Source organism: Danio aesculapii, chromosome 19, assembly GCF_903798145.1.
Source record: "Danio aesculapii chromosome 19, fDanAes4.1, whole genome shotgun sequence".
NCBI lineage: Eukaryota > Metazoa > Chordata > Actinopteri > Cypriniformes > Danionidae > Danio > Danio aesculapii.
Window position 1 is genome coordinate 25,221,312 of NC_079453.1, and position 26,717 is coordinate 25,248,028.

The 26,717-nt window shown below is 34.3% G+C and overlaps 1 protein-coding gene across 1 annotated transcript in view; it reads left to right on the top strand.

Annotated features, from left to right (window-relative positions):
* The window catches only part of eepd1 (endonuclease/exonuclease/phosphatase family domain containing 1), a 49,094-nt gene that overhangs the window by 14,463 nt on the left and 7,914 nt on the right, over positions 1-26,717 (top strand). Inside the window, exons 2-3 of the mRNA XM_056480177.1 lie at positions 12,645-12,696; positions 24,857-24,967. Coding sequence (XP_056336152.1) covers positions 12,645-12,696; positions 24,857-24,967 — 163 coding nt within the window. The remainder of the gene's footprint in view (positions 1-12,644; positions 12,697-24,856; positions 24,968-26,717) is intronic.

Below are 26,717 nucleotides of genomic sequence, written 5' to 3' on the forward strand. Positions count from 1 at the left end.
AGAAGTGTAAACTAAAGTTGTTTTAGGTGATAATTTGGTTTAGTTGATTGGCTATGGTTTGTTTTTGGACGGTAGGAGGAAACCGGGGAACCCGGGGGAAACCCACGCGGAAACGGGGAGAACAAGTAAACTCCGCACAGAAACACCAACCAGCCCAATAAGAGGTTATACCAGCGGTGTTCTTGCTGTGAGGCAACAGTGCTAGCCACTGGGCCACCGTGTCGCCCTATCGGAAAAGGGGGAGGAATTAGGGGTGGAAGGGGGGAAGCTTCAAGGCGAAGAAAACTGGAGTGAAAACTCTGGTTATTTATAATGCTTCCGTAATCATCTAATTGGTCAGATTACGGAGTTAATGAGGAGCCAGCCATGTTGATCATAAGCACGTGATCCTCTCAAAATTAGTAAACCACACTTAAAGGGGCAGACCTCCACAAAACAGAACATTCATCATATTTGTCACATATATATATATATATATATATATATATATATATATATATATATATATATATATATATATATATATATATATATATATATGAGAATTTTCCCTTTTAAGGTGTTGACGTGTTTGGGTTTGATTAGAATCAGAGATTGTGAGAGAGGCAGTTGCTGACAATCTATCCTAAAGACTGACCTCAGGGTCACAGACGCGCTTGGATCAAAGTCATCATTTTCAGTTCCCTGGAAACCTTCCTTTTACGCTGACACAACACAGCATTGCAGCATTATTATATAAACAAGTTTGGAAGTAGCACAATATGACAGGATGTGAAGACATATTTGCTGTGTGTCTGTGTGTATAAGACAATTTTCCATCCGCTTCCTTTAGTACTATAATGAACTGCCAAACACACTGAGAACTGCAGACTCACCGGTTACACTTTGACAGAGTTGGACCTTGTCTGTTTTCTTCAAAAGTCATGTTCTTATTGATTGAACTCTCTGTAAAGCTGTATTAGCGCTGAGCTGTTTGTTTGCTCTTTATGGTTCGTTGTTCACACCTTCAGAATGGTCTAAGAAAATGAATGCTATCCATTTGCTATTAGCATTTCCATTAAGACTGCACAATACATAGTTTCAGCATCGATATTCCAATGTGCGATTCTGCAATGTCGTGTTGGGCATGACCTATAACATGACCTGATCTAACATGTTCTAACGGTGTGAAAAACTCTCATTTGAATGTGTTTTTAAGGCCTGTGACTAAGATTTCATGCTAATTTAAACCATTTTGGTACAAGATATTATAAAGTTTGCCACTAACAAAGATGAAGTGTTTATTTATAAAAATGAAGAATATACCGTGTTAATTTACATTTGATTATTGCATTTTTAACATCAATGTTGTTAGACTTCACTGAAAACCATGAAGCACTTTCTATTTAATTTAACCATGAAGCATTGTCTATATTTAATTAACTTTTGTTCTAATGTTTTCATCTGTGCATTGTTACTATATTTTTGTATAATTTTTTTTAATAATTATATGCAGATGCACTCTAAATCCCAATCAATGTAAAATGATGAATTCTTTCCAAATAGTTACTCAAGCCATCTTGTGAAATTATGTTCATATCACAATTTATATCGCAGGAAAACAAAATATGGAAACATCAGTTTTCTCCAATATCATGCAGATCTAATGGTAGCTGCAAGCCCGGTGCAGATATTCCTACAAAATGATTTGAAGTCTTTCACATGATTAAACATGCAGGTTTTTGAAGTTGATCGCTTGATGCAAAGAATTAATATGACAAATGAAGACAAAGCCAATGTCATTCATGACTAATCGGAAGATATATTTATATAATCACACAAATAGGCCTTATGTTGAAAACAACTAGCTGTCTCTTTATTTTGACATTGTCTCTGTGTTTAGGTTTTGTTTGGTTTGAGATCAAACTTTGGTTTTATGTTGTACAGCATTTACATACTGTAGCACATGACTGGTGTGCTATGTGCTGCACGTGACCTTTGACGTTTTCTGTAACCTGCAAAAACGAGAGAGAGTTGTCAAAATTATGTAAATTTTTCTGCTTAGTATAATTTTAGAAGTATTTATATATGATAATTGATAATAATTATCAATAAATGTGAAAAAATATATCTGTAAGCGGGCAAACACTTTTTTTACACCACTGTATGTATAAAATTACTCTTATGGTTATGAAATACATTTAATGTGCACTTAAATTAAATATTGTGTCTTTTGGAAAACATTTACAGCAGATGCTCTTTGTATTTATTCAAATTTTTAACAAATAATGCATGAGCTACATTGAACAACGTGTGTTTAATGTGCTTCAAAGACAATTAAGTTTGACAAGCTCTCACTCAGTGTAATCACAATCACATCACAAGACCATGCAGAATGATTCAATTACAGTGAAAGTGTGAGAATGGTTTAGTCGGGTGATAGGGAGCATCATGTTATTTGTTGACCAGTAGTGTTTGTTTCACTGCTGAGCTACTCATTTGTTTTACTCTGTATTAATGCATGATGATCTGCAGTAGAAGTTGGTTCGGTAATATAATCCTATTCTTTACTGCATTCTGTTTAACTCTGAGAGTCCAGTTTCCTACCTGGAAAAGTGCAATGGAGCACCACTTGTTGGATTTCCTAGAAAACTTATTTGTATACCCATGGCTTTAATTTGCAGGTATGAACACAAAGCTAGTTACAGGGTTAATGCTAAACTATCCCTTTTAAGCAAATAAAATGTAATGTGGAGTCAATTCTTGTAATATAAGATTTTCGTCAGATTTTCGTTTATGATGCAGATGTGTGTAAATCACTATTAAATGACCTGCAAAACAGAAGACTCCACAATCTTTTGAAATTTAGATTACATGTTTATTTTCATGTATTTTTTTATTTTATTTTTTGTTCAAACAGGCAAGCATCTTTGGTAAGCCAAGATGCAATGGTTTGTTTAGCTTCTGATCGTGTACAATGCTTGTTTGGTGCTCAACCAATTCAGTCCATATGTGAGTAAATAAGAAGCTTTGTTTCACATTTCACATTCAAAGAGTGTCTTTAAATAGGAGGTACAGTAGGAAAACACATCTTCTTTATTTATAGCTTAGCCCCGGGTGACACTTGCAAAAAACAAAACAAAACACCATTTTTATTTGGCCTGTACTTTACACCAGTGGTTCTCAAACTGGGGGTCGCAGAATAATTTCAAGGGGTCGCGAGAGTGATTTAAAAATTGTGTAATTTTCAGTGATTATAATATATATTTTTCAGTATTACAAGTGAAAGCTTATATTTTTAGATTTTTAAAGATATTACTGATGAATTCAAAAAGTATTTAGGCAAAATTCACGCAGAATGCATCTTTGCACTTGAAACGCAGTGCTCAGGAACAGTTTAAAACTGTTGTCATGTCAACTTGCCGCAGTAAACAAATCCTGCAATGCTTGCCCCACCTTCTCGCTCGTCTTATTGGCCCACTGCTCTAGCACTGAACGCGAATGGATTGGTTAAAATCAGCTGTCAATCACTCAGTCAATGCCTCCTGTCTTCAGATGACAGGAGCTACAACTGCGAAAATGTAAAGTGCTGAAGATGAGAATGAAAACAACACTGACAGATTTTGTTTTAGAAACCACCTAAAGCTACAAATAATGGCACATCTGATTAGTGATCATTTGGTGAATGTTAATCCAACATCTACACTTTTCGAAGAGTGGATAAAAGACTTCCATTGGCTTCAAGTCCGCTATGAAAATAACTGAAGCATTCACTGTTAAGTCTGTGGGACGGAATTTTCAGGTAACTGTTTGCCACATCTACACATTTTAAGCACAAGAGGTTCTGTTTAATCCTTCATTTAATCGCCAGATGATGTCAGCTGTGCAGCTATATGTAAAAGTTAACACCACGTACACCATCGCAAAAGGGCTTGCATGGCTAAGATTAAACTAATATGGCAGCTCATGAAAAGACCGGTATTGCTATTGAAATGACGTATGCAAATATTAAGGTATCTGTCAAAAGCATCTGTGCAATATCAGACACCACCCATCCGTGTATCTTTTAGTCACTCAATTATGTAATAAGAATGTATTTTCTTGTGATAACAGGATTTCGTTGAGACATTTTCCTCATGCATGCATATTTTTTTGCTTGTTAGTTTTTATTAGTGTTGATTTCAAATGCAATAAATTTGTTTATAAAACTTGGAGTAACAGTGCGATAATTGGTGGGAGCCACTAAATTTTGTCTGGTGTGCCAAAATTTTTAAAGTTAGGAGCACCAGTGCAACCAAGCAAAAATGTTAATTTCGACCCCTGTAATGTATAGTAAATATAGTTAAAATATTGTGAGCTGCTTAAAAAAAAAAGTTATTTTTATTGTTTGTATATGCTTTGGTTGTAGGTAGTCACGAGTTCTCAACGATCTTACATTGGGGGTCGCTGGTTTAAAAGTTTGAATACCGCTTTACACTAAAAAAACATACAATAGTAGTAGTATTTTTATTTTAAATGGGTTAAACAAAGGCGTAAACCAGTTAAACCTATTTTAAATAAATATTGCTGACGAATCATTAAAAATCCGTTAAATTTACTGAAAAATACATGTAGCCGCAGTTGCCAGAATTTTTCTGTAAAAAATTGTTTTATAGAACTGTGTAAATTTACAGAAAATAACCGTATTTCATTAACTGATACAAAGTTCACTTTACAAATATGTAGCTTAGTTCACAAAAATGTAAAGTCACCAAATGCATTGTGTTCATGTGTGATTGCAATTACCAAGCAAACAGATTTTCACTGCATTAGTAACTATACAGTTACCTTTAAATAAATGAGGCAGCATAACATCTGATATTCTTAGTTTATCTTGGACTTGCACACAGACTCTACTATCCTCCACAATGGTGACACAAAGTTTTTACAGTATTTCGGTGGTGGTGTTTTTTTTTTCTTCTTGTTTTTACGGAGAAATACCAGCAGCTGTGGTTGCCAGTAATTTACTGTTTTTAACATTTCACATTCGTAAATTCAATTTACATATTATTTCTGTTAAAAGTACATTCCACAGTCTGTATTTTTCATGGAACACATTTAACCCCTTAAATCCCAGATCAACTACAGAAGCTTAAACACTAAGATGCATTTTAGTCTAAAATAGTATATTATGTACTATATTATATCAATAGACAAGTCATCATATGAAATTAACACCTGATTATTGTTATAAAATCAAAACTATAGAATTTTATGTATCATTTTTAATAAATTTGTGTATTATTTTTAAGAAATTGTATGTAATTTATGTAGGTAATTTTAGCAGGCATCCACTTGCTACTCGATCATAGTTGCAAAAAGTTAAAGCCATTTGCTACCAATGAATGTCATCTGTTGAGGTTATATAATATTTTTACTGTGTGTTTTATGTCTGCTAATGTTTATGAGACTTTTATTATTATTATTTTATGAGTGAGCAACTTCTTGCTTTTTAACCATAAGGTTTATTGATCCAAGTTTTGATAACTGGTCAAAGGTTTGAAAAGATCAGGTTTTATAACACACTCATTTACATACAAAATAAACACACACACACAGGCCATGTGCTTACCTATGAGGGAACAGGGTGTTGTCTGAATGTTTGTTCTCAAAACAGGATCTGTATAATCAGCTTCAACGTTAACTGCAAAATACAGATTAATTCTTATGCATCTCGTTTTCTGTTCTTCTCTTCCCTGAACAGTCACTGCAAATGTGTTTGTGACACCAGGAAGGTTTTATTTGTTCTTTTTTAAATAATAGATTTTAGTTTTATTAATTATCTGTTACATTTCTTCAGAAATTTACAACCATTTTCAGTGATGTTTCATGGATCCTTTGTCTCTCATTAGTCAAACAACATGTAGTGCCAACTCAAACTCACTCGGTTGTTTGAGTGTTGTTTTGCTTCTCTGAAATAAACCAAGCACATAAACTGGTTTACAGCAAATCCCTGTCTGCATAAATGAAATATTTTTGTAGGTCATCTGTAGGTTTGCTTCACTCTGGTTTCCTCAATAAAAACCCTGTAAGATTTATTTTTTTAATCTGTTTTTAGTGTCTGATTGTTATACATTTTGTTGGTGAAAATCTTTAACAGTGAAAACCTTTGAGAATTTTGAAGCCTAAATTCAATTAACAGAAGTAACACTTGTTATCCATTTAGAATTGTGTTGTAGATTTAGGGTACGTTTGCTCAAAAATATTCTTATTGTTATTCTTTGTGTTTTTACAAAAAAATTTAAAAATCACACTTCAGTACAACTTTGATCCACGAAAACTGCAAAAAACTACTTTACATGCCAGACCAATTGATGGCAATATAGTTTGTAAGGAAGTAAGTTGTTTTTATTTTTATGGTGCTTTTTACAGTGTATACTAGTCAAAGCCACTTTACATTATTGAGTAGAAAAATGATTTAAAGGCCATAACAGTATTTTAGTTTATTGGGATATATTTAACATTTCAACAGAAGGCAGAATAGTGGTAAAATCCTTGTGTAATTCTAGTTTATTCAAAACTGATTTAGTTCAGTTTTATTCAAATGTCAATGTTGAAGGATGGTCCACCAGAGTTGACAGTGGCAAGGAAACAAATCTCCACCAGTTGACAGAAATAGAGAAAACCTTGGGAGAAACCAGGCTCAGTCAAAGGAGTTTGTCTGTGGTTAAATGGAAAAAAGGCAGCGCATGCAGTCTAAGGACATACTCACACTATGCTATCCGAACCATGCCCAGGCCCGTTTCACGGATCGTTTGAGAAGTGTGAGTGCACAGGCTCAGGCGCGGTTCACTTGGCCGGCCCTGGCCCGGTTGGAAGAGGTGTGCCAGAGTGCGGTTCATTTGGGTACACTTGTAGTGCGAGTGCAAAGCGCTCCTGAGCCCGAAACTAAAGACGATACGTGACTTTTCAAGGACGGTTTCATATGGATTTATTAATCATTCTTACTGTTCAATGAACGCAAACTGTGGTAGATTTATTAAAGATGCAAACCCCTTACTGAACGTCAGCTGAACCTTCAGCAAACCTCCTAATTCCTGCAGCACGAGAACTTTACGGTTGTTTATGAGCGTCAAAAGTGGCTGATCTGTTCGGCGAAATATTTGACTGCGTGTCACTGCATATCAAACGACTAAAACGATATAACTGAAGAAAGCGCTTAATGAACAGCGCATCATCGGTGATGTAAGCGAGCCCAGGCCCGAATGTAATGTGAGTACGGGCCGTCGGGAGAGACTGGAGGGGGGGACTAGCGCGCTTCGGCCTGGTTCAAGGCAATTGTACATAGTGTGAGTACGCCCTAAAAAACATCAATGGTCTTGGTCCTGATGAGCGTCTGTTGTGGTGAAGGTGTAGGCTCAAGTTCCGTGCAAGTGTTGAGACTAACCACCTAGCCGCCTCCTCACCTGTGCTTGGAAGGCCGTTTTAAAGTTTAGGAACCAGATACTGTATGAAAAGGATCTACCACCTTTAAGCCATTTTTGATATTCCAGTCATAATCAATTGTCTAGAATTAATTGAAAGTAATAGACATGCAGGACTGTAAAACAACAGAAGTTTGCTCAAATACTGGGGAAGCAAGCCTTTCAGGGTTTTAAGTAATCAGTAGGATGTTACTTTTTACAATGCAGACCGAACAGGACTAATGTGATCCTATTTTTTAGTTCTAGTAAGCTGACCTGTTTAGGACTACAGGTATTCTTATATTATTGTTTTGTCTTAAGTACTAAAAGACTGCATGACATTATTTTTGACATTACTGCATAGTGTTCAACTGAGAATCAGAGTGTCTAGTTTCCTACGTGGGAAAACTTGTTTGTAAACCCACAGCCTTGATTTGCAGGTGTGAACACAAATGTAGTTACAGGGTTAATGCTAAACTATCTCTTTTGAAAGGCCTGCACGAATAATAATTTTTAAACCGAAATCGCGATTGCAAAAGATGCGATTTTCAAATTGCAAAAGCTGTTTTTTTTTTTGTTTTTTTTCACCCAGATTATTACTATGACGGGAGAGGTCAGCTTGAGTAGCACTCTAACACTCTAGCAGACAACTGTTACAGAAGAACCCATGAACCTCTATTTCACTGCTGATGAAAATTAAATCTGTAAACTCACTCTCTCTCTGGATATTTGACCTGCTTGCATGAAATAACGTTTCCTCTATCTCGGCTGTTACAGTGACACTTGTGGATCCAGATACATGACAGATAAGCTGTCATAACCGCGCATTATTATGCCCGTTCTTTTCTTAAACAGGCATTTAAGAACTCTCTCGACAACGCTCTAAAGGCAAGCAGGATATTATTTACATTAGTTTATTTGCTATAAATGCTCATGCTGTTTTATGCATGTATTTGAGTTCTGTTTGATGCACTCAAAAATAGTGTGTTTTTTTTTGAGCAGGTAAAATTAAAGGTACTGTTCATAAATCTGACTGCTTGTATTAAATATATAAAATAGGATTTAAATATATATCTATCTATCTATCTATCTATCTATCTATCTATCTATCTATCTATCTATCTATCTATCTATCTATGATTTTATGTAGAATTCATTTTACTGGATTTAAAATACTGAAGTTATTTTCTTAATTTGTCATGACAACTGACAACTTTATTGACATTTTTTTTAAATAAACAGTAGGATAGTGTAGCGTACTTTGATTATGCTTGGTCTTTATTTGGTGCTGTTAAAACCACCACATTAAACTTGCAGCTCTTTTATGAAATTATAGTAAATCACATTTTAAATTGCAATTTTGATCAGATATTTTTTTTTTTTTTAATCGTGCAGCCCAATCTTTTGAGCAAATAGAATGCATAACTGAGTCACTTTTCTTGTAATAATAGAAACTCTTTAACAAATGTTTTCAAATGCAGATACATGTAAAACATTGTAAATGTTCTTCAATACAGAAGATTTTAAAATCTTTTGAAATAAAGGTAGCAATGTTTTAAAAGGGGCATTTGGTAAGATAAGATGCAATGATGCAAAAACATTTGAACTTCTGATTATATACAATAGTTGTTTGGTGCTCAGCAACCCATTCATTCATAGTGAAGTAATAAGAGGGAAGTTGGATGTTCATTTGGCTTTTTCACATTTTACATGCAAAAATGTGTTTACATAGGGCACAGAAGCAAAACACATCTCGATTAATTCAAGAGGATAGAAACTGGCTGACTTGTGGTCTCTTTAAAACTTTAAAGAGTCTAATTTACTTTAAAAAAAACTTTAAAAATCTAATTTACATATTATGCTTATGTTTAAATATATTATTTTCAGATTTTATTTAGCTAAATTTGTTATTTTTAATAACAAACAAAGGTTAACTAGGCAGGATAGGGTAATTGGGCAAGTTATTGTATAATGATGGTTTGTTCCGTAGACATTCGAAAAAAAAATGAGCCTAAATGGGCTAATAATTTTGACCTTAAAATGGTTCATAAAAAATAAAAAACTGCTTTTATTGTAGCCGAAATAAAAAATATAAGACTTTCTCCAGAGGAAAAAATATTATCAGACATACTGTGAAAATTTCCTGCTGTGTTAAACTTAATTTGGGAAATATTTAAAAAAGAAAAAAAAATCTAAGGGGGGGTAAGATTAAACTGTATATATTAAAATAATACAAAAAAAAAACAACTAATGGACTTATTATGGAAATGGTAAATACAACCCGTTTGGCCTACAAAATTATATATTTGAACTTATAGATTGTGATAGAAATTAAGTATTTTAACATTTAAAAATGGCACATGGCTTTAGGATTTGTTGCTATGTTTTGCCATTTAGAGAAGTGATCATGAGGGCAGTGAACTCTGGGAAAGCCTGCAGGATTGTTCTGTGCCTCCTGACAGTACAGAATAATTGATTTGTGTTTATAGTTGGTCTCTGAGCTCTTCTCATCCATGACAACACTGTTCCAGTGGAGAGGATCGCTAACATTTTCTCCAGTTCACCTTAGAAAAGGTCAAAATCAAGTTCTGTGGTGTGCTAATATAATAAAAATGAATATGCAATATACCTTCCTTAAAATGTCGTTCATACTGTGAGTTGAAAACCTGATCTGCTTGATTATGCTTGAATCCTGACTACTTCGTCATCTATGAACAGAGTTTCCGCTCTGTCCTGCCATCTGCTCATGAATATTCACAAGTTGCAATTAAAGGGATAGTTCACCCCACAAATTAACATTTACTCACACTTAAGTAATGATAATTTTTTTTTTTATCTGTTGACTTTAAACTACACATTTTGAAGAATATTGGGAGGAAAACATTGAAATTCGTAGCAGGAACAAAAAAGGAAGTCAATAGCATTTTTTTTTTTTTTTTTTTTGTTTCCCCCCAAAAGTATTTTTCCCAAAATCTTTTGTGTTCAGCAGAAGAAAGAAACTCAAACCGGTTTGGAAAAAGTAGAGGATGTATAAATGATGACAATTAATTTTGGGGGGTGAACTATCCCTTTAAAATGAATGCTGGAGTGGGGATGATTGTTCAGCAGATCATTCTAATGACTTGTGAGAAGACAAACAGTATCACAAAATATTAGGGAAACTATTTCTTCTTGTTGTTGTATGTTTTTATTATTATTTTATATATTATTTTAGAGCTAAAATTAATATTAATATGACATTTGTTTGACAATAAAAAATGTTAATACTAGCAATAAACATATTTACAGTAGCACATGTAAGACAGTGGCCAGAATATATCGTTCAACCATGTCTGAATGTTATAAATTAATTATACTTTTTTTTTTCTTTTTACATATTGCTTTGTGATGTCCTTTTTTCTCCTCCGCCTGTATTGATGTTGTAAACTAAAACTAGTAAGAAGTGATTTCTTTAATTAAAATAAATCTGAAATCAAATAAGCATTGATCTGATTAATATAATACTCAACAGGCCATCATCAGTTTATTAACAGACTATTGTACATTGGTGCAGTTTTTTTAATTATATGAAAAGCCTAGAACATTAGAACTGTAGCCATGTCAATCAACTGAAAAAAATAAGGTTAAATTAAAATGCTATATTACTAAATACTGAATCTAAAAAAGGCACAGTGGGCAGCATGATGGCCTCACAGCAAGAAGCTCGCTGGTTCGAGCCTCGACTGGGTCAGTTGGCATTTCTGTGTGGAGTTTGCACGTTCTCCCCGTGTTCACATGAGTTTCCTCCAGGTGCTCCAGTTTCCACCACAAGTCCAAAGACATGTGGTATAGTTGAATTGGGTAAGCTAAAATTGTCCCTAGTGTATGTGTGTGAATGAGTGTGTATGGATGGTTCCCAGTGATAGGTTGCAGCTGGAGGGGCATATAGAAGGATATAAATAATTCAAAAATAACACTGTCCTGGACTAAGTGAATTTCAGAAGGTTGTTTATTTAGATAAAAACTGTATAACAGAAGCTTTGTTAAAGAAATGTGTCCTACAAAGTTTTTTGTAATCATCATTAAGGCATAAAACAAAGCATGTCCATTGTGTTCTGTGGGTTCAGAGGGCAGTGAGTTCTTGACTTTTGTCAAAGAAGCTGCTGACCTTCCTGCAGGGTGGCTTCTGTATCAAATCATCTTGCTGCAATTAACTGCTGAAACCTTTATCATGATACATGGTGTGATCATGATATTGACTTAAGCTGTGAAAAAGATGACTTTAACTGATACTTGGTGTACTGCTATATTGAACATTTTTAGGCATCAGCTAAGATTAATAAAGGCTGTTGTAACTGATTTTAACAAATGGGACTTTACTGTACGGAGTTAACACAAAAGGCATATAGAAAGTTGCAGAATTTTTAATGTTGTAGGCCAAATTAATAAAAAAATGGTCAGGTTCAAAAATAAATTGCATATCAAGTCTTCAGCATTTGGTGCTGTGATAAAAAACCACTGAAAAACAACAGTCTGAATATTCTTTAGACACTTAAAGTTAAAATTAATGAATAATTTTTTGATGTTTTGAAGTTCCCAGGGTATCAATATTGTGCATGTTCATTAGCATTATACATTAAATACCAGCTTATGTCTGTAATATAGGGCTTGATCAGTGAGCCATTTTCAGATTAAGCTATTAAAATTTTACATTTGCATGTCCGTGTGGTCAGCACACATTATCATGACATCTAAAGTTCAAACTAATTTTTTAATGAAAAGCACTGCTTTGACATTTTTTCCTGATTGATTGTTAAACTAAATACAACCATAATATTTAAAGAACCATCTGCTGTTATATTGTTCTAGCAATAACCCGAAGAAATAATTGGTAAACCAAACAGCTCAGTGGTTATTAGGGCTGTAAATATCAACACTGCATTGTCGTTTACTCCACTGTCGTCACCTTGTCTTTGAGATTGTTTGCAATCTATCTAATTTATGTTGAAGACATCTACCATAAGGCATTTGGTGAAATAAGTGTTTTAAAGGAGGCAGTTAAAGATGACAGGCAATGAGTTATTAATCTGTTTGTATGGTCTGAAGCAAACCTTCAATATGGTGTTGTCTATTTTTATTGTTCATTTGATTGATTTACTATCCAATTATGTTTTATGTAGTAGTGGTACTATTGTACTGTAAATCTCACATGGCTTGTTTTTTTTTTTCTCTCTTTTTTCCCAGCATTAAGCTGCTAGCGGTTCAAGACTTGGCCGATCGGGAGGCTCTAGACAAGGTAGTGTTACAATAATACAGACAAAATACACTCTTACAAATGAGCCTGCAGATAATGTTGTAAAATCTCTGCAATAAGAGACCATGCCAAAAGAAACCAAGAGACAACTAATGTTAAAATGGATGTACCTCAAATGGATGTTAAACTATTTTAAATAGAAAATAAAATCCATTTATTTTGTCCATATGGGAATTGATTTTTAAAAACTTTTTGATAATCATTAAAGACAAACGTCATCTATTATTTGTTTGACTCCTTCACCTCACATTAGTACTACATTAACGTAACTTACTTATTAACATATGCTAAAACCCTTGCCAAAACAAATGTCCTACCATTCAGATAAGGTAAAAACCTTTAACTGTTAAAAATGGACCAAACAGTACCCCAGAGGGTTTAGTACAGCATATCTAGTACACTTGTACATTTTGTCTTGTTCAAATTCCACATATTTTTTATTTATTTATTTATTTATTTTAATTTCACCAGAGTTAAAGTTGAAATGTGCTTCACCTTGTGAGCATTGTGGCAGAAATTGTTACACTGTTAATAAGGTACTGGAAATATTTCTCAGAGATATTGGTCCATATTGACATGATCACATCATGCAGTTGCTGCAGTTTTGTCATCTGCATATCTATGATGCAAATCTCCCATTCCACCAAATCCCAAGGGGGCTCTATTGGATTGAGGTCTGGTGGCCGTGGAGGCCATTTGAGTACATTGAACTCATTGTCATTTTCAAGAAACCAGTCTGAAACGATTCGTGCTTTGACATGGTGCGTTAGCCTGCTGGAAGTAGCCATCAGAAGATTGCTACACTGTGGTCATAATTCAATTCAATTCAGTTCACCTTTATTTGCATAGCGCTTTTACAATGTAGATTGTCAAAGCAGCTTCACATAGAAGATCATTGTAAATTAAAAAGGTGTCAGTTCAGTTTTCAGTGTTTAGGTTCATATCAATTTAGCTCAGTTCAGTGTGGTTAATAATCACTACTGAGAGTCCAAACTCTAAAGAGAAAATCCATCGATGTGCAGCTCTACAGATCCCGAACCATCCAAGCCAGAGGTGACAGCGGCGAGGAAAAAACTTCACCAATTGGCGAAAGTGACTAATTTAAAAACCTCGAGAGAAACCACACTTAGTTGGGCACGACCATTTCTCCTCTGGCCAAACGGTCATAAAGGGATGGACATGGTCCGCAACAATACTCAAGTAGGCTGTGGCGTTGACACGATGCTCAGTTGGTACTAATTAGGCCCAAAGTGTGCTAAGAAAATATCTCCTAAATATCCCCCACACCATTACACCACCAGCCTGTACCGTTGGTGCAAGGCAGGATGGATCCATGCTTTCATTTTGTTGACGCCAAATTCTACTCCTACCATCCGAGTGTTGCAGCAGAAATCGAGACTCATCAGACCAGGCAATGTTTTTCCAATCTTCTATTGTCAAATTTTAGTGAGCCTGTGCAAATTGTAGCCTCCGTTTCCTGTTCTTAGCTGACAACCCTTCTCTATAAACCCTAGCGATGGTTGAAAATCCCAGTAGATCAGCAGTTTCTGAAATACTCAGACCAGTATGTCTGGCAACAAACAACCATGCCACGTTCAAAGTCACTTAAATCACCTTTCTTCCCCATTCTGATGCTCGGTTCGAACTGCAGCATATCGTCTTGACTTTGTCTACATGCCTAAATGCGTTGAGCTGCTGCCATGTGATTGGCAGATTAGAAATTTGCATTAACGAACAGTTGGACAGGGGTAACTAATAAAGTGGCCGGTGGGGGTATACCGTATAAGGCTGAAAAGGATGTTTACACCGTTAAAAGGATTAGCAGAGTAAAATATGAAAGATCATTTAGAATTAATTAGGAAAAGTCTAAAATTAACTTGAGCCAATAATATCAAGTGTGGAGGAAAAGAAAAGCTTATGTCAATCTCTCTCTTTTAAATTAACCTATTCTTACCTATTCTTTTGCATTTGAAAAAAGTTGTTTTTATGTTCTATGTCCATCTGCTCTGGTCCAATGTGATCATGTACATGAATAGGTGTGTGTGTGTGTGCGTGTGTGTGCGTGTGTGTGTGTTGAGGTCTTCTCCGCACTTCTCCGTCTGATGCTGGGAATAGACTGGTAAAGTAGGTTAGCAGAGCAGCAGTTTGTCAGTGTAGGGCAGAATCACTGCATCTTTCTCCTTTTTTTTTTTGGTCTCTCATTGAAAACTAGAGCAGTACTCCTATGTGTCTTTTTAGGACACATTGTGTTGATTTGGTGTCACATAGTGGTTATAGTTCAAACTGGTTGTTGAACCTTTTTGCAGTGTGAAATCGATTAACCTGATCACCCTTGCACCCTTGAGGTCCAGGGCAGTTGTCTGTGTAAAGGAGGTTACAACCTATCAGCGACTGTCAATGACAGTGACCTGAAATGAATCTTTATTTCAGTAGCAATTTGAAGTGACATAAGACAATTAGTGCATTATTTTTTGTGCATTCATTTAATCATTCATTAGCTATGTTCCATCCAAATATGTAAATTAAATTAATGTGCAAAACTGGAATATCACATAAAAGATGTGCAAATAAGACAGCGTTTCCATCCAACTAGTCAAAGAGAACAAAATAGTCACTTCCTGATTAACTGGTGCCAAATATCAACAGTAAAAAACTGAATTTGCAGCGGTAGGAGAAGCTGCGTGAATTTTTTCCGTATTTAATAAATAACTTGCGCCTCGGAAAACAATGCCGACATTTAGTGAACGCGTGGTGGCATTGGAAGGCGGGAGAAGGGGAGCACAGACGCTCTTGACAGCTCTGGAGGTAATTAATAATATAATAACACTAAAGCCACCTTTCCACTGCACGCAACATTTGAACACGTCTGTCGGAATACTCCCCCTTGTGGCAGTCGCACAGAATTTTCAGTTTTATTGTACACCATGGGAGAGAAGCTGATTCTCGCGGTGTGCGAAAATAAAGGAGTCCAAAAGCAAGAGCCTTTATTCTCCATGCGTTCACCATGGTTGAATGAATACTAGAAACTCATACATACCATTTTGGCGGGAATTTGAAGACAACATAAATGTATTTTGTTTTGCTCATTTATGAATAGAAATGTTTTTTTTTAAATAGACTTTTTTCTGATTTAAAAAAATAACGGAAAAAACTACTCTTTTTCATCTCGCGCGCACAGACCTGCTTGGATAACACTGGAATACATCAAATCCAGTTCGCCGGTCGCACACGACCTAGTCGCAGGAGTTCAAATATTTAAACGGATCTCCAGCTCAAATTGGATCCGAATTTTCCGCATACGGAGGTGATTGGAATTCAACGCAGCTCCACATGATCTTTTTTTTTTTAATGCGCTTACTGAAATTTTGTTCGGTAAAAGTGTTTCCATCTAAGTTTATGCAAATCTTTTTTTTTTTTTTTTTTATCGAATAAGTTCATCCTACTCTGTTTATGCACTTTTTTTGCGCGTTTTCAAAGTTATGAATCTCTCCGTTTCCATCAACCGATTATTTATTTTTTTCAGTATTATTATTTTTTATTATTGTGCAGATCCAAAATGCGCATTAACATAGGTGGATGGAAACATAGCTATTGTTAATAGACCATATTCAGTTTAGCTGTAAAATGCATTGACAGCCCTTGGATAGTAGATCTAGACAGGTGATGCAGGTGGAGGTGGAGCGTGCCAGAGAAATTGCTTACAACACTGAACCAAAGTATGTATATATTAACTACATATTAACCTCAACTTGTGGAAAAGATGCTTTTGGTAAACTTTCTCTTTAATACAATGTTTTTTAGGTTATTTTCCGTACATTAAAAAGTAAACAACAGACTTTAGTGTATTGCATTAATTCATTTAATGAAACTACATACAATTTTCTTTTTATGATTCATTTCTCGCAACTAGGGCTGATTTATTTATTTTTTACTTTTGAGTACTTTAGTCTGGTATTTAATTGTCTATTTTCAGTCTCCCTTTTTTATACATTCTGTTAGCTTTTTCTGTTTCTTGTTTCTTTTTTCTTCTGGGTGCATTTTTTTGTGTGCAAGTGAGTCATATGGGGTGTGAAAGACTGCGTTTAACTGTGCTTCTGTCTGTTGGTGTTATGCCGCAGTGAACCCGACGTGCCATTCTTTTCTCCAGACTGCGTTCGCAAGTGCTGACTGGATGAACAGAGATGGAACGGCATGCTTCTTTGACTTTTGGCCCAGAATGAAATGGCTTGGTGTTCTGAATGTCTCTCTCTGGACTCTTGTTATCTAACATTAATTCTGCTCATAATTTGAGGAATGACTGAAATCTACATGCATTAGAGGCAGGATATTGTCTAAATTTAAATTGATGTGTGCCATTAAAAAAATAGTTGAGCACATATTAGTTGAATAATCAAAAATTCTGTGCTATTCTTGACATTTTATTTAGCTTGTACTTTTCAAATAGCCAGGAGACCCATTTTAGGTCACAGCCCAGCAAAACCTATTTTGCAACTGCTAGATATAGTCAGTAGTGATCTTTCAATTTCAGCCAGGGTATCTGCAGTGTTTTAAAAATTCTTAAAAGGTCTAAAATCTCAAACGCTAAATTTTAGGCACTGAAAAGTCTTAAATCTACTGAAATATTGTGTTGTAGGTCCTAAATCATTTTTTAAGAGGTCTTAATTTTTTTCGGTTCATGTATAGCTACCCAATCTGGCCATTATACAATCACGAACAATCCCAATCTCGATAAAACTTTAAACTTTTTAGTTAAAAATAGCATTTAATTGCTTACTGTAACTTTTGCTTAAGTTCTCCATTTATTTACTGTTGACGATCCTGACCTATATTTTTTATTAAATAATTATTATTGTATTAAGTAATTGACAGCTATGTTGTTCTATTCTTGGTAAGGGTTATAGGGTTTGCGAAAGGATACATTTGAAAATTAATAAAAATAATATTCAAACCAAATTATGATTATTGTATTATTACAGGGTGTCCGCAGGGTCTTAAAGTCTTAATGTCTTAAATTTCAAAAAGCAAAATTTAAGCTCTTAAAGTCTTAAATTCAGTAAAATATTGTGTTGTAGGGCTTAATTTTTTTAAAAGGTCTTAACTTTCCCCTGTCCAAATAAAGCTACTCCAACATCCATATATATAAATGACATTTTTACAGCAACGTGTCCAAATTTAATTCTTTAATCAGGGAAAGAAAACTAATAAACAATTACTCACTTCTCAATTCCTCATGATAATAACAGAGCTATATTTCCCTTTACATGATTTTCAGACAAAATATTTATAAATAAACATGGAATAAACAAGGTTTCATAAAAGAAATGCATTGTTGAAAAGGAGTTATACTCAATCCATTCAGACAAAAAGCCGACAAATATATGTATTTTAATCGCTCATGTAATTGTGTCCATAATAGACATATTTGTAACGTTAAACTTGTCATTTAGAAAAAAAAAGGAAATATTATGTTGAGGAAAAAAAAGCATATACAACTACAGTTTTTTTTTTTGACAAATTAAAGTATATATATATATATATATATATATATATATATATATATATATATATATATATATATATATATATATATATATATATATATATATATATATATATATATATATATATATATATATATATATATATATATATTTATTTATTTATTTATTTATTTATTTATTTATTTATTTATTTATTTATTTATTTATTTATTTATTTATTTATTTATTATTTTTTTTTTTTTTCTGTTCTGTGCAAGCAAAAAAAAAGGCCATTACACAAAACCTTCAGAAATCCTATATTAAATGTATTCAATTGTGCTAGTGAAAATCTTTGCTAACTGGGATATTTTAAAAAAATGTTCAAGTCTAAAATGTTTTAAATTTAACTTGGTGAAACTTACAGAAACCCTGTTCAACAAATTAACAATTTCAGCCTTTTTTTCTTTAGAGGAAAGCTGGGTTTCATGTTGGAACTAAGTTGTAAGTAGCAACAGATATTATGTTGTTTACTGTAAAACAAAAGAATAATTGAAAATAAAAAACATGTCTTGCAGAGACCCAAAATTTAATTTGTTCTACTAGAAGGCCAACATTACTCACCCCCTAAACTTCACTTCTATCTGGGTCACGGCACCAATGCAATTTCTGGTTCTGCTGTTTCTGGAGTTAGAGGATGGCACACTAACAAGGATGTTTTTTTTATTATTTATTATTTTTTATTATTTGTTTTTATATATATTTTATTGGTTCTATACATTTAGTTATTTTTGTGAACTAGGAGAGAATAAAAGTAAAAAAACTTCAAATTTAAACAGGCACTAATAAATCGTTGCACTTAAACATGCATTTAGAAAATAGGCTGAGTTCTGCTGCTGACTTGTAGGTTTGAAGACAGTTTGTTGTTTAGTTCACTAAACAAACATGGAGAGAAACCCACAACACTTGAATTTCTATTTGAACATTGCTGTGCTGTTTGTTTGAGGTCTTGGTTTCCATGGAGTCAGTGGTTTAGCTGTTGCACTACTGTAATGCATATTTCCACTGAACTCCTCATGACCAAAGAGATTTCCCTCAGACATCAGAGCAGTGCGTCATCCAGTTCATTAGCGGACAAACAGACCGCTCTTCAAAGAACCTCTCGAAATGCACACATTCTACCGTCTCTTTCACTTCCTCTCCCGCAGTCACATTGCATGATCTTGTGGAAATAGTCTGTCATTCATCACAGTTTTGTAGAATTATTTTAATGTTTTGTTCGTTTAAGCTTAGCTGAATACTAACATATACTGTTAAGCGAGCAACTATCTTTTAAAGTCTGTAGTTTGGGTTTCCCCTTCACTGTATTGATCTTTGTAGTGTGTAGTCAATATGTGGGTGGCATAAGGAAAAGATGACTAGAATGACCCTCAGACTCTGTAGAGGAAATATTGCTATATTTGGACTATAGTTGCAGGACCAGTCACCCGAGTAATTAGTAAATATTATGATCCCAGCCTATCAGTTGCTATAAGCAGAAAACTTCCCCAAAGAACATGATTGTGATTACTGAATCTTTCTCATGCTCATTTTAAAGGGTCCAGATACAGTCTTTACTGAAAAAGTTAGTAACAGATTATAAATTATTTAAATATGTAGTACAATATAAAATAATTTTCAGCATCTTGTGCATTTTTTTTAGCTATAAAAAGTTATTCACTTTTCACTTTTATTTGAATATCCACAATTTTAGATTTAAAGGGTTACTTCACCCAAAAATTACAATTCTGTTATTAATTACTATCCTTCGTTTCGTTCCAATCCCTTGAGACCTTTGTTTATGTTTGGAACACAAACTAAAAATACTTAGATGAAATGCTAGAGCTCTCTCATCCTCCATTTACAGCATCAGTTCAGAGTCCAGAAAAGGAACCAATAACATTGTCAAAACTTTCCATGTCTTCAGTGGTTCAGCTGTAAACATACAATGCTCCAAGAACACTTTTGTACATGTTTACCATGAATAATAGAATGTATTGTCATTAGAGTAACCTTGATCTGATGGGAATAATGGCTTTGGGTTAGGAATTACATGAGGGTGAGTAACTAATGAGAGAATTTTTATTTTTGGGTGAACTATTTCTTTAATGTTTGGGTAAACTATCACATTTAATTAGGGTGGGCAATTTCTGCCATTTGAAAATTGAGTTAAAGCTTTAAAAACTGAAAACTAAAGCAAAACATGTAATAAGTTCTATATAAGTACTAAAACCAAAAACAGCAACAAAAATAAAGCTAGTAGTTTTTTTTTTAAAGCAAAGACACATTTTTACGTGTAACATTGAGTCTTTAATGGTGCTGGGTAAAAATGAGAAAACGCAACAAATGGATAAGTGAAACAAAAATAACAATTTATTACACAAAGAATATCAAACAATGATTATATGAATTTAGAATGTAATTTTAAAGAACCAAATTAAACGAAAAGCAGGAGTGTTACTAAAACAAAGAAACAAAACAATCTAACTAATACCCAACCCACTAAACTTACTGACCAAAGAAATGCAGAAACAAAAGCGTAATCTTCAGAGTATGCGACACTTAACTAAACTTTTTAACCATTTAAAAACATGATTACAAATGTCGCAACTCCTCCATAAACTAAAAAAAAAAAAAAAACGATGCTCAAAATTACTAGAGTTCTGGTAAAGTACACACTGTTAGCCATTGGCATAACAAGAGCTTATCTGATAATCCAATTCTCATAAAGATCACTCGACTCCCTAATACTGAATAATAAATTGAGCTGCACAAACTTATCTAATAAATAAAGCACTTAAACAAGAGACAAATCAAACAACAACAGCGACAAAAATAATACATGCACAAAATAACAGGCTGGTCGACACAAGTGAGGAGTTTGGTGGTGAGCCAAATGGTTGCACACCTAGGACAGGACAGAGTACACAACGGAAGAGAGAAGAGAAAGCGAAACAAAACAAACACTAAACATACTTGAAACGTAACATGCATCAATTGAAAATCTCGCAAGGTATTGTAACGTTCTAATATTTTAGCGAATTAGTAGCTAATTCATTAATATGAAATGTAATATTTTTAGAAAAGTTCCACTATTACACATCCAGTGACTGGAGTGAAAGCTGACTTATCAAGTATAAAACTGATTTTCTTGTCAAATTCACAGGATTAGCCCCTAATTCACCATAAAAGTGTAACATATTTTAATTTATACACGATTTACCTTTAAAAATTTATTTTTTGTAAAAACTGATATCTTGAATCAAAGCTACAGTTATTCAGAATACTGTCAGTGGTTTAGAAATATTACCACATCAACACTGCTTTCCTGGATTATTGTTAGTGCAGTATTTTATAATTGCTGGGACCTTTAATTGTGAAGTGTTTCAAGTCAAGGTATTAAAATCATTGAGTGTAAGCTATTTTGCAGACAATGATTTTCATAGTACTTCATGTTAAATAGCATCATCTCCATCAGCATATGTGGAAATCAAATGATCAGCTTCCTCGCATTGTTCATGTTATTGGAAATTAGATTATACGTACATACTGTATCGAGTCCATCAGGAAATACAATGGCAAAGCCCTGTTTGACGTCATCACCTGTCTTTAGTTGCAGCGAGTACCTGACACCAGGCTTTCATTGTGCTATTTCCAGAGTTACTGGAAAACTGCATTGAATGTCTCTGTCCTGCTTGCATTCCTCAAGATCAGCTGATGATGGCCTTCTTCTGTTGAACTTCTGCCTCTGTCCCCTGGTAGCCTGCAGGAAACTCTCCCCCTACTGCTCCTGGTTAATTATAGGACATAACCGGGAGGGTCGGAGGTAATGGGAATGTCAGATGGAGTTATCAGATTTCCCTGCTCCTCTGAGTGTGCTCAGCACGTACTCTCCGCTAGTGTAATGTCAGGTTGTGTTTTCTGGAAGATTCACAGATCTGTGCAGCAGAGGTTGGTTTCGCTTCTCTGTCGTGACACGTTGACATTCATGCATTTGGTTACCCTTTTAGATATTTGAAAATGACTTTGATTGCATACATTTTTATTGATTGGTTTATTTATTCAGGGTTAGGGTTAAAGTCTTAAAGTTTTAATTTCAAAAAACTAATTTTAGGCCTTAAGTCTTAAGTCCACTGGAATATTGTGTTGTAGGTCTTAAATAATTTTGAACTGGTCTTAGCTTTCCTACGTCCATGTAAAGCTATACCCAATTCGGCCAACACTCTTTCAATCACTGACTTTATTTCAATGAAAGTTTTAAGAACTTTTTTATTTATTAACTCTATTTAGTTGTTAATATGTTTTAATTATCTTCCTTACAGTAGCATTTGTTTGTTTGTTTTTAAGGTTTTAACTTTGCCATTAAAAAAACTTTAGCGTTTAGCCTTGTGTAAGTCTGAAATTGGTCTTACAATGGTCTTAAAAAGGTCTTAAAGTCTTACATTTGACTTTGATAAAACCTGTAAGAACATGTTATTTATTTTATTTTATTTTATAAGTTCGCTGTTGCTTTACCTGGGAGTTTTACCTATGATCATTACATTAATATTTTTCTTCTGGAAAGGTGCAAGATGATCAAAATGCAAATGCATCAAAAAGATGTCTACATTTTAAATACACTTATAAGGGGAGGGAAGAAGTCACTTTCCCGAACTCTCGCATTCAATCTGCCTAGTTGGTGGAATGAACTCCCTAACTGCATCAGAACGGCAGAGTCACTTGCTGTCTTCAAGAAACGACTAAACTCAACTATTTAGTCTCCACCTTCCTTCCTAATCTGTAATTGCCTCTTTGGCTGTACCACTAACTGTACTCTCTCTCTCTCAAAAAAAAATTACATTACTAATGCTATACTTCTTAGACTTTACACACCTGAAACTTGCCTACAGCACTTATTCTCTGTTGCTCTTATAGTTGTGTAAATTGCTTCCTTGTCCTCATTTGTAAGTCGCTTTGGATAAAAGCGTCTGCTAAATGACTAAATGTAAATGTAAGTGACCCTAAACTCTACACATTTATGTACAGTTATGTAAGTGCATATCTACCTCCAACTGAATAGGACCGTTCATCTACAACTTATTATTCGGTCATCATTCACTATTGAATTCTTTCAAGCCTAATTAATAGAACAATTTAAGATTACTTTAAGAAATATTTTAAGGTTAATACGTTTACAATTAATCTTTGAAATGGTGCTTAGCTAAATAGTGTTGCTTGGTTGATCTGAGGCAGGCTCACAATATCAAAAAGGAGCATGCGTTTAAAATAAAACAAACTTATTTTGAACTCACCAGAAAGACTTTTTAAATGGAGAAGTCAAATAAATCTATAAATTAAAAAGAGGAAGTGAAAAACCCACAACAGTTTATTTTGGCAACGCGTTTTTAGCATGCAGCTCCTCAGCAAAAATAAAAAGTAAACAAGACTCCTTTTAATGCCAAGGCAAAATTTTTACATAGTCAAACAGCATCAGTAAATACACCAGTGTTATGAATAATATTCAGTGCATCCCTTATGTATTCATAGCGCTTCACTTTTTCCAATTTTTTTATGTTACAGCCTTATTCCAAAATGGATTAAATTCATTGATTTCCTCAAACTTCTACACACAATACCCCATAATGACAATGTGGAAAAAGGTTTTTTTGAAATTGTTGCAAATTTATTAAAAGTACAAAACCTCAAAAATCATATGTACATCAGTATTCACAGCCTTTGCCGTGAAGCTCTAAATTGAGCTCAGGTACATTCTGTTTCCACTGATCATTCTTGAGATGTTTCAGCAGCTTAATTGGAGTTCACCTCTGGTAAATTCAGTTGATCGGACTTGATTTGAAAAGGCAGACACCATACTGTACATCCATTATGGAATAAGGCTGTAACATATTAAAAGAAATGGGGAAAAAGTGAAGCGCTATGAATACTTTCTGGATGCACTGTAGAAATGTAAAATATGGCATGTTTGATGCGTTCTTTGTATTGTCATTGGTTATATTCATATGCAAGCAGCTTATAGACTGGATGAATTAACAAGACAAACATTTAAGGGATATGGTACTGTCCTAATAAATATTTTATATGGCATAAAAAATCATGGGGCTAAGAATGGAAAAATAATTACTAAATAGATTTGAGATGAAAGCATTTTTAAAATCAAAATTGTTTTAGTACAGAGAATCCTGTAATAGTAAACTGCACAAATATAGGATGAATCTGTCATGCATTTCTAGTAGAAATCTTATCAATGGGGATGTGTTTTATTGCATTTCTTAACCTTTGCTGATTTGCTGAAATTTGTTTTTAATGTTAGGTTACTGTGTAAAAATCAATGTTAATAGACACAAGAAAATGTTTCAAGTAAATGAGGATTAAAATTTTTTTTTATTATTCTGTAGTGGCATTCTTGCGTAATATTTAGTAATAAATTTGAGTTGCAGTAAGGTTTTTCTAATGCTGAGCTATGGAGAAAAAGAATCAAGGTGCCAACATCAGACAAGTTTTTCCTAGTTATTAAATGATTATTAATCCATTACAGTTACTGTCTGAGGGCATTCTTGAGGCAGTGTAATATTTGTTGATGTTTCACTGCTGATCAGCTGTACTTTGTGTGTGTGTGTGTTTGTCAGTTTTGTGCAGAGCTGAATCAGCCCACTCTCTGCAGTGTACGCAGATGGAAGAGCGCCAGAGGCCTGTGGAAATGTGCCGTTTCAGAGAAACCCAATGGAGTGTCCAATAGCGTGAGTTTACGTTCTTCTAGCATATAACAAATACAAATATGCAAACATTAAAACAAGTTTAACAACAGCCTCAACTAATCACTGAGTCTACAAGTGCTGAGGAAGCCACCAGAGCAGGGCACCAAAATTCAGATACAAGTTATTTTCTGGCATGTGCTTTAATAACCCATTTCCATGGAGTGGTACTATTCTGTACACTTTTATGGCCGTTTCCACTGAAAAGGTACCAAAAAGCAAACCGTACCGTACCACTTTTTAGGTACCCTTTCTGAAGGTTACCTAAAGGCAGAGCAAGATGCGCAGCTGAATGCTATTGGTTTACAGAGGTACGTCACTAGCTCGTACACAAGCCAGGAGAATGAAAACAAAGAAAGTGCTGCAGTATGCTATTTCACACTATATAGATCACTATTATAATCAAATCCTGTTCATAGAAAGGTTAATAAGGTTAGTGATCCGTACTGTACCACTCAGTGGAAACGGACCATAAGTGGTCGACCAATCACAAGAGAGCAGGAGTTTAGAGAGATTTGGGGCTGTATGCATTAAAGAGCCATTTCAACATAGTATATATTTTTTGAAGTTGTAAAATACAGAATATTTGTCCAAATTGTACACAAAGTTTATGAATGCAAACAGGCCAAAAAACCATGTGAAATTCAAGCAAGCATAGACATCAACAGAATATTCCTCTTATCAACTTTCATTGCAATATAAGATTTTCTTCTTTGTGACCAGCGTTTTCAAAATATCGTCTGTTGTGTTCAACAGAAGAACAAATTCAAAATAAGGCTTAAACAGACGGCAGGAAAGTGATTTAAGACTTTTCAATTTTGAACGATCCCTTTAACAACGCTTTAGTGAAGTTTTATACATGAAGCCTCCAATCCCCCGAACCAATCGTTTCAGACAATGAGAGAAAAGAGCTGATGCTGCAATGTATATAATGAGAAGATTAAAGTGATTTAGGTATTATTGTTAAACTGTTAACAAAACTAAATCAGGAACCTTTAAAAGCATTAATAGGTAGGGGGGCACTTTAAAACATAAAAATAAAAACATTAGCATGTGTACAAGCCTTACAGAAGTCCCTGTGAAATCAATAAAGAAAATGTTTAGATGTTAATATCAGTATGTTAGTCTTAAGAATATCTTCAATAATGTTTTCCAAAACAGAGACAAAGTTTGCATTCAGAGTGATATAAACATCTGAATCTTGCGGTTTGTTACTTCCAGCTAAATGGATCATTAATTTTTGCGACATCACCTCATACTTCAGTTTGTCATCAAATGTTCTTATCAATCAAATGCTCTCTAGTATCTTACATGCCCCGCCCTCTTCGACTCTTCTTATTTGATGCGCTTGTTCAATCACTCTTACTGGCAGTGCTGTGAGAAAAGCAAAACACTATTGGCTGTTTTAATAAGGGGAGGAGCTACTTTGTCCTTCCCTGTCTTCATGTTTCAGTTGAAATTGTCACACATTGAACAAAACGCACATTTCAAAACACTTAACGGGACATTGAACGATTTTTAACACTTTTGAAGATGTCTGTCCAAACGCTAGATGTTCTCTGCACACCTCTGTTTATACACGCACACACGTGGCAGATATAAACTCCAGAGAGACTGTGCTGTCATGGAGGATTAATGAATGTGATTACACAGGACAGTATGAATTCTCCATTCACACAGCTCTGCTTTTCATCACAGAGCATTACTGTAAATATTAATATGAATCGAGGTGCTC